Source organism: Drosophila montana, unplaced genomic scaffold (assembly GCF_035044405.1).
Source record: "Drosophila montana isolate Dmon_TW-CO22-7 unplaced genomic scaffold, ASM3504440v1 contig_402_1, whole genome shotgun sequence".
Lineage (NCBI taxonomy): Eukaryota > Metazoa > Arthropoda > Insecta > Diptera > Drosophilidae > Drosophila > Drosophila montana.
In genome coordinates this window covers 2,660,893-2,678,104 of record NW_026998739.1, presented here as the reverse complement: position 1 = coordinate 2,678,104, position 17,212 = coordinate 2,660,893, and the positions used below count along the sequence as shown (strand labels likewise).

Genomic DNA, 17,212 nt, shown 5'->3' with positions numbered 1-17,212 from the left:
TTCAAGTGAGCCGCAATTTGATTGAAATTGTCTGTTGAGGCTTAAACTAGTTGTAATCGTAGGCTAAAGCCACGTGATATTCTTGGAAGGAATTTTAAATTAGTTTGAACTCAAATTAAAGATATCGAATAACTATTTAAAAAAATTGTAATAATAATAAAAATAAAGTCTTTCAATTAAATTTTGACATATATTAAATTTGTGATCAAATTGAAATCAACTAATATTAAAGGCATTCAGCTTCTTTCGAGTAGCTTTCCAAAATTCTGTTTGCTCTCAGCTTAAAGCCTAGTCTGAGAAATGCAAAATCTTTGCTTTTCTTTTGAGTTAATTTTGTGACCACACTTGAATTTTCGAGTGTCAAATTTGAAATAATTTTGTGAAATTGAAGTAGGCAGGCGGCTGACAAGTGAAATTGGCCTGGCCAACTGCTAGACTTCTACTAGAAAGCCACACATAGTACGAGTATTTTTCTTTTTTATTTTCCCTGTATGTGTGTGTGTGTGTGGTGTTGCTTATTTGTGTTTTTTTCTACATGCTTGCAGTGCGCAAAACTCTGGCCAGCAACTTGTCGAGGCAAAAGTTTAACGCAAAACTTGCCAAATGATACCAAGTATTCGTAACAACAGGAACAGCAACAACAGCAAAAACTGCAACAACAACCACAAAAGCAGCTGCCTCAATGGCAACGCATTACCAACCAAATGGTCTGCATGTTTTGGCTGTGAACGCCTTGTAGCAAACTTTAAATTATTTACAATACTTGTACATTACAATGTCCTCAGACTTGTGTCCAAGACAACAATTCAGCTCACCCACAATCTCTCTCTCTCTCACGCACCCTGCACATTTTTTTTCTCTATCTCTTTCTGTAAATATTCTATATTCTTTTTTAAAAAGAATATTTATATAAGTACTATGTATATACTTATAAACCTGCGGCATTCGCTTTTGGTTGCCAGGTCCCGCCAGGCCTCGACTTTTAACAGAGTTCCAAAATCTGCACGAAAAGCCAAAAAGTTTTAATGCCGCCCAGAACAGAGAGAGAGAATCCCATTGTTAAGCATAAATCTTAAATAACTGAGCAAAATAATGCCATTTTTCCATCTTCTTATATTTAAGAATTTATTTGTGTTTACATTTGATTTTCAAACCTAAGTTAATCATTTTTGCTTATTGTGCTTGGCTCTATTTTAGTTTGTCGCTTGCTTGGGAAAGTCTTTTAATGTGTTTTAATATTGTAACTCAGAAAAAACTTATGCCTTCTTTTTAACAATAATTCTAATTTAACTTATTATATTATATTGTTTTATGTATATTTCTCTTAAGATTTGCGTACGTATGAAAAAAGTTTATAAATTAAGTAGACAAGTATTTTTATTGTATAAATTTCAGTGTTAACTGTTTTTATATTTATATATGGATATGTATAAATAGATATGTATGTATAAAAAAAAAAAATTTATATAGAGTATATTTTTATAGACTATGTACGATATCTTAGTTTAAATTTAGGCCTTAAACTGAACTCTATGAAACCAAAAACAAAGCCAAAAATTATTAAAAAAAAAATGCAATAAAATAAAAATAATATGAATAATAGTTATAAAAATAAAACGCGTTAATCATAAACGGTTGAAAATCGTGTCGTGTTGCGCCGCGTTGCAATATCCGTTAATATTAACCCCGCCGTTACATTTACAGATGCAAATTTTTCGGATTTTCCCTATATACAATATCTGACACGTAAGTTTTGCCCGCTGGCCGGCGACACTTCGGTAGCGAAGCAAAGTTAAGAATATAAAAAAAAAATGAATAAGAGAATTTAACATTTAATTTAAATAAAATGCATAAATCGAATTGATATGTTGGGTAAACTACTTTACACAGCGGCCGAACGACAGGACAATTGGCATGAGGGCAGGGGTCAGCCGGGGGGGAAGCTGCTGCTGCACAAACGATGCACATGACAATATTTTTGCTGCTTGTTTAACGTTTCGTGATTTTTGCCAGATTTTTAATGCCACACACACTCGCACTCACACACACACAGCCAGCTGTGCCGGTTCCTGTTCGTATCTCTGCTGTGTGTGCAGCACGTACGCAACGTCTGTGTGCGTGTGTGTGGCACAAACAACATGCGGCATTGTATTGACAGCATATTGTGACAAATATGTAAAAAAGAAAGAAAATGTGCAAAACACACAAACGCAAAAATAAATCGAATTCGTTGCTAAAGCAAAAGGCAAAGGGCGTCAAAAAGAACATGAGCAAAAAAATCAGTTGCGCTGTTGCAGGCTTAACAATTACAGCATATCTGCCTCGAAGTTAAACCAAACCTGCTAGCGCTTATTATCGTGCGTTACTTTCAGTAGTTAACGCTTTTTTATCGCGCTCGTTTTGAAAGGAATGCTTCATATACACGAGGGAAATTGCTTTTCGCTCTGAAACAGGCATGCCTATCGCCTGGGCGATACATTGATTCAAGTAACAAGCACAAAACTCATTCGATTTGCTCTAATATATCGCCAAATTCTCAATTAAAGCGATAACAATATATTTTACTACATATATCGCCAATTTGTCGCTCATTTCTTCCTGAGCAATCATTATATAAATTTTAAGCAAAGAAAAATATGCTACATAAATGTACTTTAGTTCATGTGTATCGTCGAACTATCGCCAAGTTTTCTGCCTGGCGATAATGTTTAGCAGCGTGTCTTTTGTCCTGTTCTTAAATTTTAAACTGAATCCTTTTACTAAACCTCAATTGCTGTTCTTTTGCACTTTCACAGATCCACCGGAGATCATCAGGAAGCCGCAGAACCAGGGCGTGCGCGTTGGAGGCGTGGCCAGTTTCTATTGTGCGGCACGCGGCGATCCGCCGCCATCGATAGTCTGGCGCAAAAACGGCAAAAAAGTATCGGGTAAGTCGAGCATTAGCCAACACTTTTTTTTTGGCAGCTGAGTAATCCGTCCATCCATCCATCCATCCATCCATCCATTCATCTATCCCCCTACTCAACACAGGCACTCAATCCCGTTACACGGTGCTGGAACAGCCAGGCGGCATTTCCATACTGCGCATCGAGCCAGTGCGGGCGGGTCGGGACGATGCGCCGTACGAGTGCGTTGCCGAGAACGGAGTGGGCGATGCCGTATCCGCAGATGCAACTTTAACCATCTATGAAGGTAAGTGGCAACCCATTTATAGCCAAATGCAGGCGCCTTAATTGAAGCTGCAGATGAAGAGCGGCTGCGTGGAGTGTGTTGCTGGGGATGGCGGTGGGAGAGGCTGTTGGCAGAGCAAAGTTTTAGCGTAATGTAAGCAAAGTTCATACATTGATTTTGAATTAAAACTGGTTAAAGAACTTTACATGCCTTGGCGTTATAGCAACTTTGCCACCACATCCAGAACCCAACCCCAGTCAGCCCCCCTTCGCCACTTTTAACTCTCCACACCCCTGGCAAGCCGTGGGCTAACTGCCGCCTGCTGTAAACTTGTTTGCCAGCTTGTTTGTGTGGCTTAAATTACTTGCCAAAATTTACTTTTGCTTATTTACAACTGTGCAAAGGATAAAGTTTTTTGGCCTAAGCCTAATCAAGTCTATGCCAAATAGCTATATACAGGCGCGGACCAGAACTAGAGGGCGAGTGAGGGGGGGCTGCTCACTTACTTGCCCCGGCAATTGAGCTAATTTGCTTAAACCGAGCGCAAAGCCTGGCCCGAAAGTATTTATAATTTTGCACTAAATTATAAACAGCTAAAAGTTTCTCTTTGTATTGCTCTACGCAAATCAATAACAGGGACCGAGCAGGGGTTATCGTCGAAAGTGGGGAGGGCGGCATAGATGGTTAAGGCTTTTGCAGTGTATTAATAACTTTTGCCGGCTCTGGCAAATTTTTAATGAGCTTTAAGTATCCCACGTCTAATTAAGTGTGCAATAAACCAATAAAAATTAATCGCTTGCTCAAAAACAACAAACAAATTTTTTTGCAGAAAACTAAGAATAAAAAAGTAAAATTAGTTAGCAAAAGTTATGCATAGTAAGTATTTTGCTTAAGTTGTGGATTTATTGCTAAACAAATTTAGTGCACGACAAACTTATATAATACGCTTTGGCTATAGATAAACACAAATTTCATATCTGCAAAAAACTTGGAAGCTCTTCCCAAATTTGATTAAACATCAACTTATTTATTGTGCGTCGAGTGAAGTTGATCAAAGTTATGATAAAGTTATGGGTTAAAGTTAGAGACTGGGCGAAATGTTCCATAATATTGTGCCATAAACACGGCGCTGTAAAATTATTTGAAGGCAGGACATGACATTATTGAAACTTGTGTAAGAGTATTTGTAGCTAAGTTATTTTATGGCAACATATTGATCCTAATAAATATTATTCGGCAGGCTTTGGCCGGGCAAGATTATCGATAGTTAACCTTAGGCTGGGCAAAGATATTTTTGATCCATTTTCATTTGATTTTCTTAACAAAATAATTATAAATTAAATAATGCGAAAAATTTCCAATCTTTTTCGACTTTGGACTGCGCATTCAGGATCAATCAGTCAGTCATTAAATCGTTCAGTGAGAATAACTTGTTTAATATATAAACACGATCAGTTCGGCGAGAATGCTATAGAGATCCATCTCTATCTGATTGGAAAAAGGTATCCTTTTCCCAAAAATCTACTATTTGATCCCACATCTTGCAATAGAGTTAGAGTTTCCGAATTGGGTAATATACCTTTAGTAGTCTCTCATGTTTATAACTCTCTACATGCCCTGGCAATTCGAAAGGAAATAGTTAAAAGTCTAGAGTTTTTGGTTCTCCAGCACAAGCATATATTATTTGTTTCCAATTCTTTTCGATTTCTGGCCTGGTCTTTTGCCTGTTCTTGATATGGCAGCCAGTTTGTAAACGGAAAATAATTATCAGCCAAGGTAAAAGGTTGAAATTTATGCACGTGGCGTATGAGTAATGTGCTGTACTTAATGGCCAGACTCTGCAACTTATAATTTACTACTGTCTACTGGTTGTTTGCGACTTGTTGTTATTGTTGTTGTTTATAGTTGGTTGTGGGGAGGGGCAGGGAGTTGGGGCTGTGTGGCGACGTAACACCGCAAAATGTGTGAAAATTGCAGAGGGCCAGGTGCAAAAACATATTTTTGTTGATACACTCGCTCCCACACACACACACACACACATCTCACTTGCATACTCGGGTTTTTGCATTTTTAGTTGTTAATTATGCCAGTTGATTATGCTTTGTGCGCCCTGGCGCCAGGTAATTGGTGTGCATTTGATTTGTGGCCGCTTGTAACGCTCCTTGATGGAGCCCCATAGCGTCTCATAGTGCTTGTGGCGGTTGTGGAACAACCCACGAAACGAGGGGAAGTAATTAGTGTAGTTTAGTGGGGACTACAAGCGAGCGATTTGAAGGTAAAAGTTGGGATTAACACGCCGCTCGTTTGTCATGCCACCAGGCAGACAGCTTTTTTTTTCTTTGTTTGGTGGACTAAAAAATTGGTATATACATAAATTAAATTTTGGGAAACTACCAAAATCGCTTTGAATATTACTTTATAGCTTCCCTTAACTCTTGCCTTAACTTTTATCCAGCCTGCCTTGCTTACTGCTGCAAATATATCATCACGCGGGGCAGTTTCTTTTTTGCTAGGGCAACATGCCCGCATTTAGCCCCATGTATATCCATCATCTATGCGAATATATATGTGTGGCATAATGTATGTATCTCATATAACTCACCTGCAGCTGCACAGACGCCAGCAGCCTTAACAATTAATTGCTTTATGTAGCAGTTGCAAAGGGCTGCGGCATATTGTGATATTTACATCATCTTTATACCCTAAACAAAGGTTATGCACACTATATCATAGAGTTTGTCGGAGCACAAAGAAGGCGCGTTTATCTTTTGGCTTGCAAGTAGTGGGAAAAATATTATACAATTTGCTTGGCGTCAGATCTTCAGCTGTTTTTAAGCTATGCATCCGAAAATTGCGAGCTGTTTAATTATTCTTAAAACAGCCCAAAAACCTGTTAAAAGTTAAATGCGGTTTCATAATTTAAAGAAATTTCATACTTGGCAAACCAGACGAAAAATAGTTTTATATAAAATGGAAATTTTCTTTATTAAAGAGAAGTTTTATATTTTCATAAATATTTTACATATTTCAAATTTATTTTGTATGTTTGTAAGGGTATACAAACTTCGGCTTGGCATACTCAAAGAAATTTTCTCATTGTACTTTTCTTTTTACGCTTTCGCTCGTTGGTTTAAAGTTTTTGGTGTGATAAATCTCACTGTAAAAATTTGCAAACACACACACACACACACATCTCACACACACAGAGATACGGATACACGGACACGCGGCAGGCAGCAACGCGTTAAAATAAACGCGCCAATGCCAATAAAAGCGCATTGACACGCCCACCAGGACCCATTCAACCATGCATGAAGAGAGAGTGAGCGAGAGAGAGAGAGCGGGAGACTGAGAGTGAAGAGTTGCCAGATCCGTCGACTCGGCGCCAAGCACGTTTGAGTTTCACGTGGAAGCATTTTTAATCAAAATTCCCAACAGGCTAAAGCAGCGCGAGATCAAAAACACTTGCAACGAGATGTGTGTGCATGTGTGTGTGCGTGTTGCATCTCTTATTACAACTCACCGCAAAGCCGCCATTGCCACCTTGTGAGCACACACACACGCACATACACCTGGAGACGCCGGCGTTGGAGTCAGAGTTGTCGGATAGATTGCAACACCTGCAAATAACGTGACTCCGGCTAGGCAGCAAGCAATATCTCTGGTGGCGCTGTGGGCGTGGCAGCTGCAGTAAATCCTTTAGCTTCCAGTTTTATGCACTCCCAAAAAAAAAAAAAAAAAAAACAAAAAAGAGTCCTTCAGTTAGGTATGCACGACTCAAAGATGCCCTGTACCTAGTTGTGGCTGTGCTTCTTCTTTTCCCTATGTCCCAGTCGATGCAAAATATTTCCTACGCTTTTGTGGGGCCTACAAAATGCTATATTTTTTGCTTGACAATTTTCTATTTCTACAGGGTATTGAAAGCAAAGCCAACCCGACCAGCAACCCACCGCGAACTAACAGCCACGACGACGCTTGCAAATTTTTTGACATGTTTGTTTTTTTTGCGCTTATGCAAATATCGAAATAAAGATTAGTCCACACATCGTTGCAGCGCGCAAAGGATTTTGCACATGCCACCGCCGTAACACGGCAGATAAATTTCTTTTGTGGGCGTGGCACAGCGCCAACACCAGCCGCGTGCGTGAGCGAGTGTGTGTGCGTGTGTGTAGGTGTATATTTATGTGAGAATCGTTTAACTAACTGGCGGCGTTAGTCGCTGCGATTTAGTGCTAATGTGGAGCCGAGCAGCTTCTGCCACCCTCAACCCCTTAGCTTCTGCCCCCGCTGACCCCCGACATGCCCTGCAGCTTGCCTAGCGCAAAATTTACTGTTTACAATTTGTTGGCTGATTGCTTGCGCTTTGCTAAATTTATTGCATGCTTTATTTATTTTTATTTACAGCCCTCCCTTTCTCATACCCTCCTTCTTCTTCTCTCTATCTCTCTCTCTCACTCTCTGTGCGTTTTATTTCCCTGCGTATTTATTATAATGCCAGCCTTGCTGCATTATTATATTCGTATTACTACTATAAAAATACAAATAGGTTGAAAATATGTGTGTACGCATTGTGTGCTCCATGATCCCGCTGTTAGACAACATTTTTGGTCTTAAACTTGAGGATAATGCTGCATGGCTATATCGACTCGGCTATTGATACTGATCAAGAATATATATATACTTTATGGGATCGGAGATGTTGCCTTCTATGCGTTACTCATTGCACGACAAAATTATAATACAATCTGCAAGGGAATAAAAAACTCGTTGCCACCCAAATGATTATTTTTTACTATTAACCTTTCTCGCCTGTTAGTACAAAATAGAGCAACAAGATTTAAAATTTTTTAAAATCACACTAGCTAATACTGCCTTTCAAATCCCTATCCGCTATAAATACCTATAAATCTCTGTCAGGCAATTTCTTTGCATGCTGTTTATTTGTAAGCACAGCGAGTCATAAGCTAAAAAGCAACGCCTTTCACATGTTCTATAAATGAGTTTTTTCAACTAAAATCAATTTCATTGAGATTCAAGTCAAGACCATGGCCCAGTCTAGACAGTATTGGCATTGTAAGTCGTAAATTGCAACATTCGTGCCAATCTGCGTCTTGGCCATAAAAGCCAAACAATTTGCTTTTGAATTTGCTTACAAAAGCTGCTGCAGCTCAGCCTCATCCACAACCAGGCCAGAAACAATATGCCCTGAAAAGCTGGCGCTGTTGCGCAAATAAATTTCATTAATTGCCAGCCAAAAATAAATAATAATAGCAACAACAACAAAAGGGTCTTCGACGTCTTCCCGAGATTCATTAATCTCACTTTATAGTAATAAGCGGCTTTCGTGGTTACGGTTGGGCTTCTATCGGGGGGCATGGGCCTTACCTACGCGCCGAGCCATTAGTTGGGCCTTGATTAAAAAGGCCGCCTGGACACTGTTGCTGTCTCACTCCCGCTGCACTTGTTGCAAAGTCAAACGGCAAGTCTCAGTTAGGAGCCGAGTACAAACTTTATCCTTGGCATTTGCTAGCGACCGCCCATTGCGGTCCCCCTCCCTCGCGCCCCTCTGCTCGTGCCTAGCACTTGGTCACAGACAAACATTGACAATACTCTGGGCGCGTTTAACTGGCCAACGGGCTGGCCAAATCCTCAACCAAAACCGGGTCCTGGTTCTGGGTCCTGGGTCCAGGCAGCCACTTGGCGCCGTTTGCCGTTTGCGGGCTGCCTAAAAAGTCATATTAATAATGAAAATTGTACAGTAGCGAAAAGTTTAAATGGGAAATTTTGCAGGCAAGTATGCTGCAGAGTCCAGCCCTGCAGCAATGCAGTCCCGCCGCCAAGCTGTGTGCCCATCTACACAGAGTAACAGAAAGAGAGAGTCCATGTACAATGAAGTGTGTGTGCATGAAAGTTATTGGGCTTAGAGCGCTTTGCGCTTAATATATGATATAGCATACAAAATAAGGGAAGGCGCACAGAAATGCTGTTAAACTTAAAGTAAAGCCTGCAACATGAAGTTAAACAAAGTTATGCTAATATGCGTGTATGTATGTAAATGTGTGTGTGCCGGCTCCTACGAGTCGAACAACATTATGATAACGATCTGGAATTTGTTGCAAATTTGTTGCATTTGCCGGACCCAAGCACAATTAAAGCTGACAACAGGAAAATTTCTCAAAATGACACTCTCAAAGTTCAAGTTATTCAAGTAAACAACATTTTAGTTGGGCTCAAGTGCAAGTTAGCCTCATTTAAGTGGCACACTTTTCTGATAACGACACAGAATCTAGCTGAAATTTTTAGCAAAGCTTTTCCTTAGATAATTAACGCAATTTCCTCAAAGTTTTACCATATATCATGTCAAATGCTTATTATATGCCATAAAAATAAATTACTATTCAACAGTTCATATATTATGCGTAATGCGAAATTCATTAGGTGCTCGCTTAAATTTTATTTGGCTTGTGCTAACAGAAATTCAAGTGCCTGGCAAAGGAAATATATATGCCAAATATACTTATATATATATATATATATATATATAGTCCTACATATAATATGAGTGTAGCAATAACTAAGCTCTGACTTGGTGGCATGTGGTTGCCGAACGGGGCGTGCTGTCTCGCGTGTGTAACCACACGTAACTATCAAAGCGACTTCGTCGCCAGCCAACGTCTTAAATTGAGTAACACCGTGGCGCTGCCATAAAAATATAATGCAACCGTGAGAGCTGAGGTAGCGGCAACCACAGAGAAACTTGGCTAGAAAATTGTTGCAGAGTAAATTGAAAAATTGATTGTAAGTCGGGCGTACAACGAAAAGAGGAGCATGTGCAGCGTAAATGTAATGAGCTACCTTCACAAAATAAAAATTGAAACGAATCAAAATGGTAATTGAACATTAGCCAAAATAATTAAATGCATAAAGAAGCGCAAGATGAGTTATTATCAATAATTTGGTTCGTTTTTTAAGTTTCCTAAAACTCTTTCAACTGACTTGTACCTAGATCTAAAGCACAGCATATCAATAAAATATATATATAGATATATAGGATATGAGCTCCAGCTTGAATGAATAGATGATTGAACAAGAAATCCAATCTTTTAAATTCCTTCAACTTTTTTTATTTTATCGGTTTATTTTTTACCTTAGCTAGAGCATTTCATATTCAGCGTAGCCCCAATTACTCATATGACAGCCGCCTGCCCATCAATAGACACTCAATATACCACACCCTTGTTACAGAAACGCCACCGCCGCCCCCTTTCTCCAGCTATTGGCTGCCAAGCAAGTGCAAAGTTTTCTTTTCGGTATTAAAGTTTCAAATGTAATGACGTTAAATAAAATTGGAAGCGACTTCAAAAAATTGAACTTTTATTGGCTTCCGAAAAAAAGTGAAATTACATTTATCTCCCTCTCGCTCTCTCTACCTTTCTTTTTACGAAGGGTTGTAGTATCTATCTAGTATCTAGTACCTAGTGTGCATGTATAGTTTAAGGAGTATGCCATGTTTTACATTTGCCACATGCAATATTTCATGCCCGCCACCCCAACCCAACCCCAGCCCACAGCCCCACTAGAATGGAGTCCATCATCATAACAGCAAACGATGCGCTCCAAGTGCAGCCACGAAACTCGCATGAGAAACGTTTTTGACGCATTGCAGTGTAGCCACCAAAATGGATTTAATGTCTATGCCCGGGCATTTAGATAGGCCAAGGGGCGTTACACACATACAGTGCGAAAGAGAGAGAGAGAGCATGGGAGACAGTGTTAGCAAGATATGTGAGTGAGCCGCATAACATTTGCTGCTAAATAGTTGGCATTAGGAATTAGACTTGGCCCATAAGCTTAACGATAAATTGAAACAATTTATACTCGCAGCAGAACTCTCCGGCCAACTACTATATGAGACTTTATTGCTAGACAGATTTAGGCTGTCTTGGCTTAATGCTAGCCAGAGCTCAAAACATAGTTAATGTAAGGTTGGATATACATTAGTTATAATTTATAAGCACTGAACTTGAAGAGCTAATTTATTAAATGTAAAGGGATTTATATCTATAACACAGCTTCTCTTGGTAACTTGTCACAAAATGTCCTACTATAATTTAATATGGTTTTTTATTTTACTATTTATTCCTTTACAATACAATAAGAAAGCGGTATCGAGAAGTATCGCAAAGTCAAAGTCTTTTTCCCTACTTTTTTCATTAGTTCTCAAGCTAACTGCACAAGTTTGTCAGTTGGAAGATGGAAAGTTGCTATAGTTGCTATGAAAAATAGCGTCTGTTTTTCTGAGTTATTTCCCTTTGTAATACTCAAAGGCTTAGGGTACGGCATTATAACCTATAACATTTAGATCTAATATTTTTCGTACTTATTAAAGCTAAGTCCCAATGCACTCTGCTGGGAGTTTGGCCTTATGGCACGGCCATATACTTCTATACGAGGCTGTCGTCTCATTGTGCACACAAAGCCAGCTCAAGCATAAACACACACACACACACGCGCGCAGATACACACACTCGCCTACCTACACATACGCTTTGTATATAATATGCCATGTTTTTGGACAAATTCTTAAAGCATACTTTTGTGGGCGCGTCCTCTATTGTTTGGCTTTAGCTTTTGCTTTGGCTTTGGCCTCACTCATTTTTGGACGCTTTGTTTGCCAACTGCATTGCCGAGTGGCCTTTGTTGTTATGCAGCAATGGCAGCTGCAACCACACACACTCACACACATTCACACACAAACACAATGCTATAACAGCAGCAGCAGCGGCATCTACTGCGATTATTTTTCAGATTTCTAAATAATAAATGCTCAACGCAGCTGAATTTCAAATTAAGTAGAATGAGGGAGGGGTAGTGGTTGATGAGGTTGATGGAGGGGTAGGGGAGGGGGAGTTTGCTGAAATATATATTGTGCAATTTTAAAAGAGAGATTCGGAAATGTCTACGAGTTTATCTAAGATATTACCATTGTTGTATGCCACACGCTACACACGTGGTTGCGCTGCCTCACAGGCAAATTAGATTGACTGATGGCTGTGGGTTTCGCGGGGGTGAGAGGCAGCAGCAGCAGCAGCAACAGCGGCAGCAACAACCCACCTACCCTCACCTGTATTCCGCCTCATGCACTTGACATGCCAGCAGTTGCCCTGACATACGATGCCACTTGAGAGATATGTCTTTGTTTCATACTCTTCACATTTGTTGTTTTTGTTTTTGTTTCTGCTTTTGTTTTCTTTTCTGTTTGCTTATTTGTTTATTTGTTTCGTCTCTGTTTGCCTTTTGATATCTCAACTTGGGCGTGCGGCTTAGCGACAGGCGACGCATTGTAAATCGGAGCAATTCACTCAACAGGGGGTTGGCTGACAGCAGAGTGTGGATGGGGGGCTGGGGTTGGGGTTAGGGGTCGCGTCACATGATATCTCGCACGCATTGTGGTTGTTTATTTATTTATTTTTTTCATTACACGTGTAACAAAGTTTTGCATTTGCTTTGAGCCTTGTCTCGCACATTAAAAAGCCAACAGAAAAAAAAAATCGCGCAGTTACATTTATTTGTCTTTTTTTTATCATTTTTGTTTATTTGAGTTTTTACTTATCCAACGTGTCTGTGTGTCTGCTAAGGGTTGTGTCCTCCGGCTATGCGGGGTCATCCTTGTCAACTGGTTGACATGTGGCATAAATCGCGTAAAACGAATTGAAAGGCGTTGCCAATCATATATTTGTATGCAGACGGAAATTTCAATGAAATATTGAAGCATATTCAAGAATATATTAAGATTGATGCCAACCAAAAAAAAGGACACACTGTCTTTAAATAAATGAAATATAAAGGTATATATTGAGCCTTTAAACGTTACAATTATTTAAAGAAAGTTTGAGAGAGTTTCCTTTGAAATATTGATATAAATTATTTAAAAATGTACCTGGCCTTAGTATTTTTCTAAGAAAATTTAACATGTCGAATAAGTCGTGTCCCCAAGCGAATCATAAGTTATGGCACTTAAAAGTAATTATAAATGCAAACACAATCCCACTTTAGTATAACCCATACCGTTTAAAATGAGGTCATTCTTCCAGCGAATCTTAAGCTCAAAACTATGAAATACATTTCTCTTTGAAATGTTCCCAATATTTGGTAACCTTTATATAACGCCTCCTCTCAGAGCGCACGAATCGTTAAAGAAAAAACTCAGAAGTTGCCAGATTTCAAGAACCGCCGAAAAGTTCTTTAGCTTCAAGCTCATTCTAACAGCCTCCCTCCCCTCGGTTTTCGCGCACTCCCATTGGATAAAGTCCCACTGCCACTTTCGCTCGCTTGATAAAAAAAAAATGCATTTATCTTGCTGAACTTGCCAAAAAAGTCAGGAAAAAATTGGTTATCAGTGAAAGTAAAAATTTGCTGAGCTTAATGCCAAGAAATGTCAGATTTATCAGTTGCTTAGTTCAGCATATTTCTAGATAAATGCTACGGCTGTGCTTGCCTTATTAAACAAAGTGTTAAATGAGCTGCGAAAAAAGGTATACAATACGCTGACCAACACTGGACAACTATGCCATAAAACGGACAACAAAGGGAAATGTCAGCCATTTGTGTTGTTGTTGCTCTTATCACATGTGAAATATCGCATAAACTAAAGCAAAATGTCAAACTTGCAGTCGTGGCGCAAATGTCAAAAGGGTTGACAGCGCATCAGCTGGGTTGAGAGACAGGGCGGGGCGTGGCTTGGCCTTGCATGATTTACGATGGTCTATCAAAAAATGGCGACGCACAAAAGTATGCTATGCTTTTTTAATGTAATGCAATGCACAAAGCGAAGCGAAGCGGCGGCTGTTAAAAGTTAATCAGTTGTTGTTGTTGCTGCTGCTGCCAGATGAAAAATGGCTCAAATGCTTGGTTGACATTTCATTAAAAAACAAAAAAAAAATTCCACAAAAAATAAAATAACAGAGCGAGACGCGTAGAGGAGTGTGAGAGAGCGCGACAGCAATGCCAACACTTACACAGTCAATTGCGCAAATCTCAGACGCAGCTGTAGATGCAAATGGTTAAAAGAATAAGAGTGTAAAAGTGTAGCGAGAGAGTGGGGAGTGATGCTGCTTCTTATACCCTGTAAGAATTGAACGTAAAAGGAGGATGTTGAAGTTGTAATTAACAGGCAGAGGGATATATATAGCTCCCCTAATTTCATTGTATAATAATAATATAATATTATAAAAGCTGAAGACACCAAATTTGGTATGTGAAACCTAGGAATTCTTCGGAGAATCGCATAGCGCATGTCATTGCGCAGCTGTTTGTAGGGTATCCGCCGGCCGATCAGTCCTACCTACTGGCTCACACATATATTCTGCAGCTCGATTATAATTTAATCTAGTGTGGTATGTGTGACAAACTCACGATGTGCATGCGACGTGACACAGTTGCCATTTTTCACAGCATTCCACTCTGCATATGGCTTAAAAGAGGAGGGTAGTGTGGGGAGCGATGGGGGAAGATGTAAGAGTTCTGGCAACAGAGGGATGGGGGTATCCACAATGACAAGGACCTGCAATGTGGCATGTGGCGAAATAGAAGTGTCTGTCATTTTTATAAATAACATTTGCTATATGGCAATGCAGAAGTGGATGTGTGTTTGAGTGTGTGTGTGTGTGTGTGAGAACAACAACGAAAACTCTGGCAGTGTGTCATTGCCACTAGAATCTAAAAACAAATGACAAAAATGTCAACAATTTTGTGCTCTACGCATTGTCATAACGACAGTAAAGCAAAGGCCCTACGCAAGCTATTTGTGCGTATGTGTGTGTTTGCTCGAGTGTTGGTAGTGTGCTTATAAAGACCAATAAATATTTGCAATTTCCAACACCGACAGAAATGCGACGCACAATTAAAGTAATTACACAGCTAGCAAAAGGAATTTCAGCTTTTGTAGTTGTTCAAATTGTTGTGTTTGTTGTTGTTAACTGTTGTTGCTGCTGTTGTTGTAGTTTGTCATTAAGCCTGCAATTAAGCCATTTATGCGCAGGCAGCGCAAAAATGTTAAGCACTTGCCAGCCAGTCAGCTAGGCAACCAAAGTCAACTAACTTTGGCCTGAACTTGAATTTTGCTCCTACAAGCCGCGCAGCTAATTAAAGTCGCTTAAAGGCGAAACTTCAACCTCTCTGATGATGATGGTGATGATGCTGATGACGGTGATAATGATTGTTAGTGGTGGGAGAGAAGTTTACGCTTTTGGCCCAGTCAGCATTGTTTGTTTTTGTTGCTGTTAGCACATTTCAAGCCTCTGAATATCGCTTGAGTGTGGCAGCTAATGAGTGTTATTCATGAAAAGGTAATCATTCACGTTAAGCATTGTATTTCCAAAGGCGAATCTAACTGCTCAATTGTTGGCAAGCTTAGAAACATAAAACATTGATTTTTCGATAACGACCAAAGTCGATTTTTAATTTGCCAAAATAACATAATTATATTTCTACGGAAAAAGCATACTTTATATAAGTATATTTGGCATGTGCAGATAATTAGACCCAGGCACACTGCTCTCTCGCTCTCTCTCTCTCTCTCTCTTTGTGTCACATTCGCAAATGTTTTGCTGGCTGTATATTCTGTAAGGTAAATAGATTTATGCTTGACTTAAAGTTATATTGAAAAATTGCAAGCGTAAACATTTGCAATAAGCCCGAAACAAATGAAAGAAAATATTTTGTTATGTTCTAGACTTGTTTAAAGTACACAACTACCACATTTTGTTGAGTTTTAATTTTTATATTAAAAAAGAAAAACTTTTGTAGCTTGCATAACATTAGATACTCTACGCAGTCTAACATCTAAGCTGTGTTCGTTTTGTATACTGTATTTTAGCACGCTCCATTCCCCTCCTCACGCTTCAGAGCATTTCATAACAATTATATTTCACAGCTAAAACTAGCTTTTAACTTTTTCAACAGCATGGCAAAAACAAAAAAAAAAAAATAAATAAAAAACATATACCGTTCGACTCTTTTTACATTCAGCTCGAGCCGGCACAATTTGAGTGCTCTACATTACCATACTTTCCCGATTATGCGAACCAACTTTTGCCAAGCGTTTTGCCCGGGCAACTGAGCAGCAGCAACAACAACAACAAGTGGAGCAAAATGCAAGCCGCTTTAAAACCTTCCGCTCATTATAAAACGCATTGCCGCACATCAACCTCATCTGCTGCTGCTGTGGCATGTCTCACAGTTGCCCCACGGTACAGCAACAGCAGGCAGCCGAGGCAGGCAGGCGTACGGGACACCATGCAACGTTGCCACACGTTGTGCTTTTCATATTTTTATACAATGAACGCCACTAGCCTTGAGCCAGCTGCGGACCGTCTTCTGCCCTCTACTCCATACGCTGCTGACTCTGCCATGTGCAACTGTCGCTGCCAGAGCCCCCATTTCCTCCCAACCCCCTTTACAGCCCTTTTGCGGACCATCTTTTGCTTACAATTAACCTCAAAAATGAGTTTCCATTAAAAATGCCCCACAGTCATCGATGTGTCCTGTGTTGCATATGCATGTGTGTGTGTGTGTGTGTGTGTGTGTGTGTGTGTGGGTGTGCGAGTGTGTGTTTGGCCACACACAGCTAGCAGCATTTTCTTCTTCTTTACCTGCTGCTGCTGCTGCTTGCATTGTGCTCTTCGGGTCCGTCTCCTCCGTCTGTGGCAACTTTACGACAACGCCACGTGACGTATGTTGAGCTGTCAGTTGTGTTAAATGTGTTGCGCGTTGCATTGTTGTTGTTGTGTTTTTCATGGTTAGCTTTTCGTTTTTCTTGGTGCGGCTTAAGTCTGCACTTCTTCTCCTTACCAAAAAAAAAACAGATAGAAGAAGCGCATTATCGAAATTGTTGTGAGTGCGTTTTGGATCAACTACCAAGAGATAAGACCAGCTGAGCCTGACTTTATATATTGTTATTAATGTCGTTTATGTAATGTATTTATTGAAAATATAAAAGAGTTTCAAATCATCTTGCTCCAGCTGCCACTCTGTAAAATCA

At 39.7% G+C, this 17,212-nt stretch overlaps 1 protein-coding gene and 1 long non-coding RNA gene across 7 annotated transcripts in view; one reads left to right on the top strand and one right to left on the bottom strand.

Moving 5' to 3' along the window:
- Nucleotides 1-17,212, top strand: part of Lar (tyrosine-protein phosphatase Lar) — a 163,149-nt gene that overhangs the window by 80,269 nt on the left and 65,668 nt on the right. For all 6 annotated transcript variants that reach the window (XM_064698211.1, XM_064698213.1, XM_064698209.1 and 3 more), the window contains exons 4-5: nt 2,796-2,927; nt 3,031-3,192. In XM_064698211.1, the coding sequence (XP_064554281.1) occupies nt 2,796-2,927; nt 3,031-3,192 (294 nt within the window). The remainder of the gene's footprint in view (nt 1-2,795; nt 2,928-3,030; nt 3,193-17,212) is intronic.
- The window catches only part of LOC135439476 (uncharacterized), a 53,988-nt gene that overhangs the window by 28,011 nt on the left and 8,765 nt on the right, over nt 1-17,212 (bottom strand). The window lies entirely within an intron of this gene.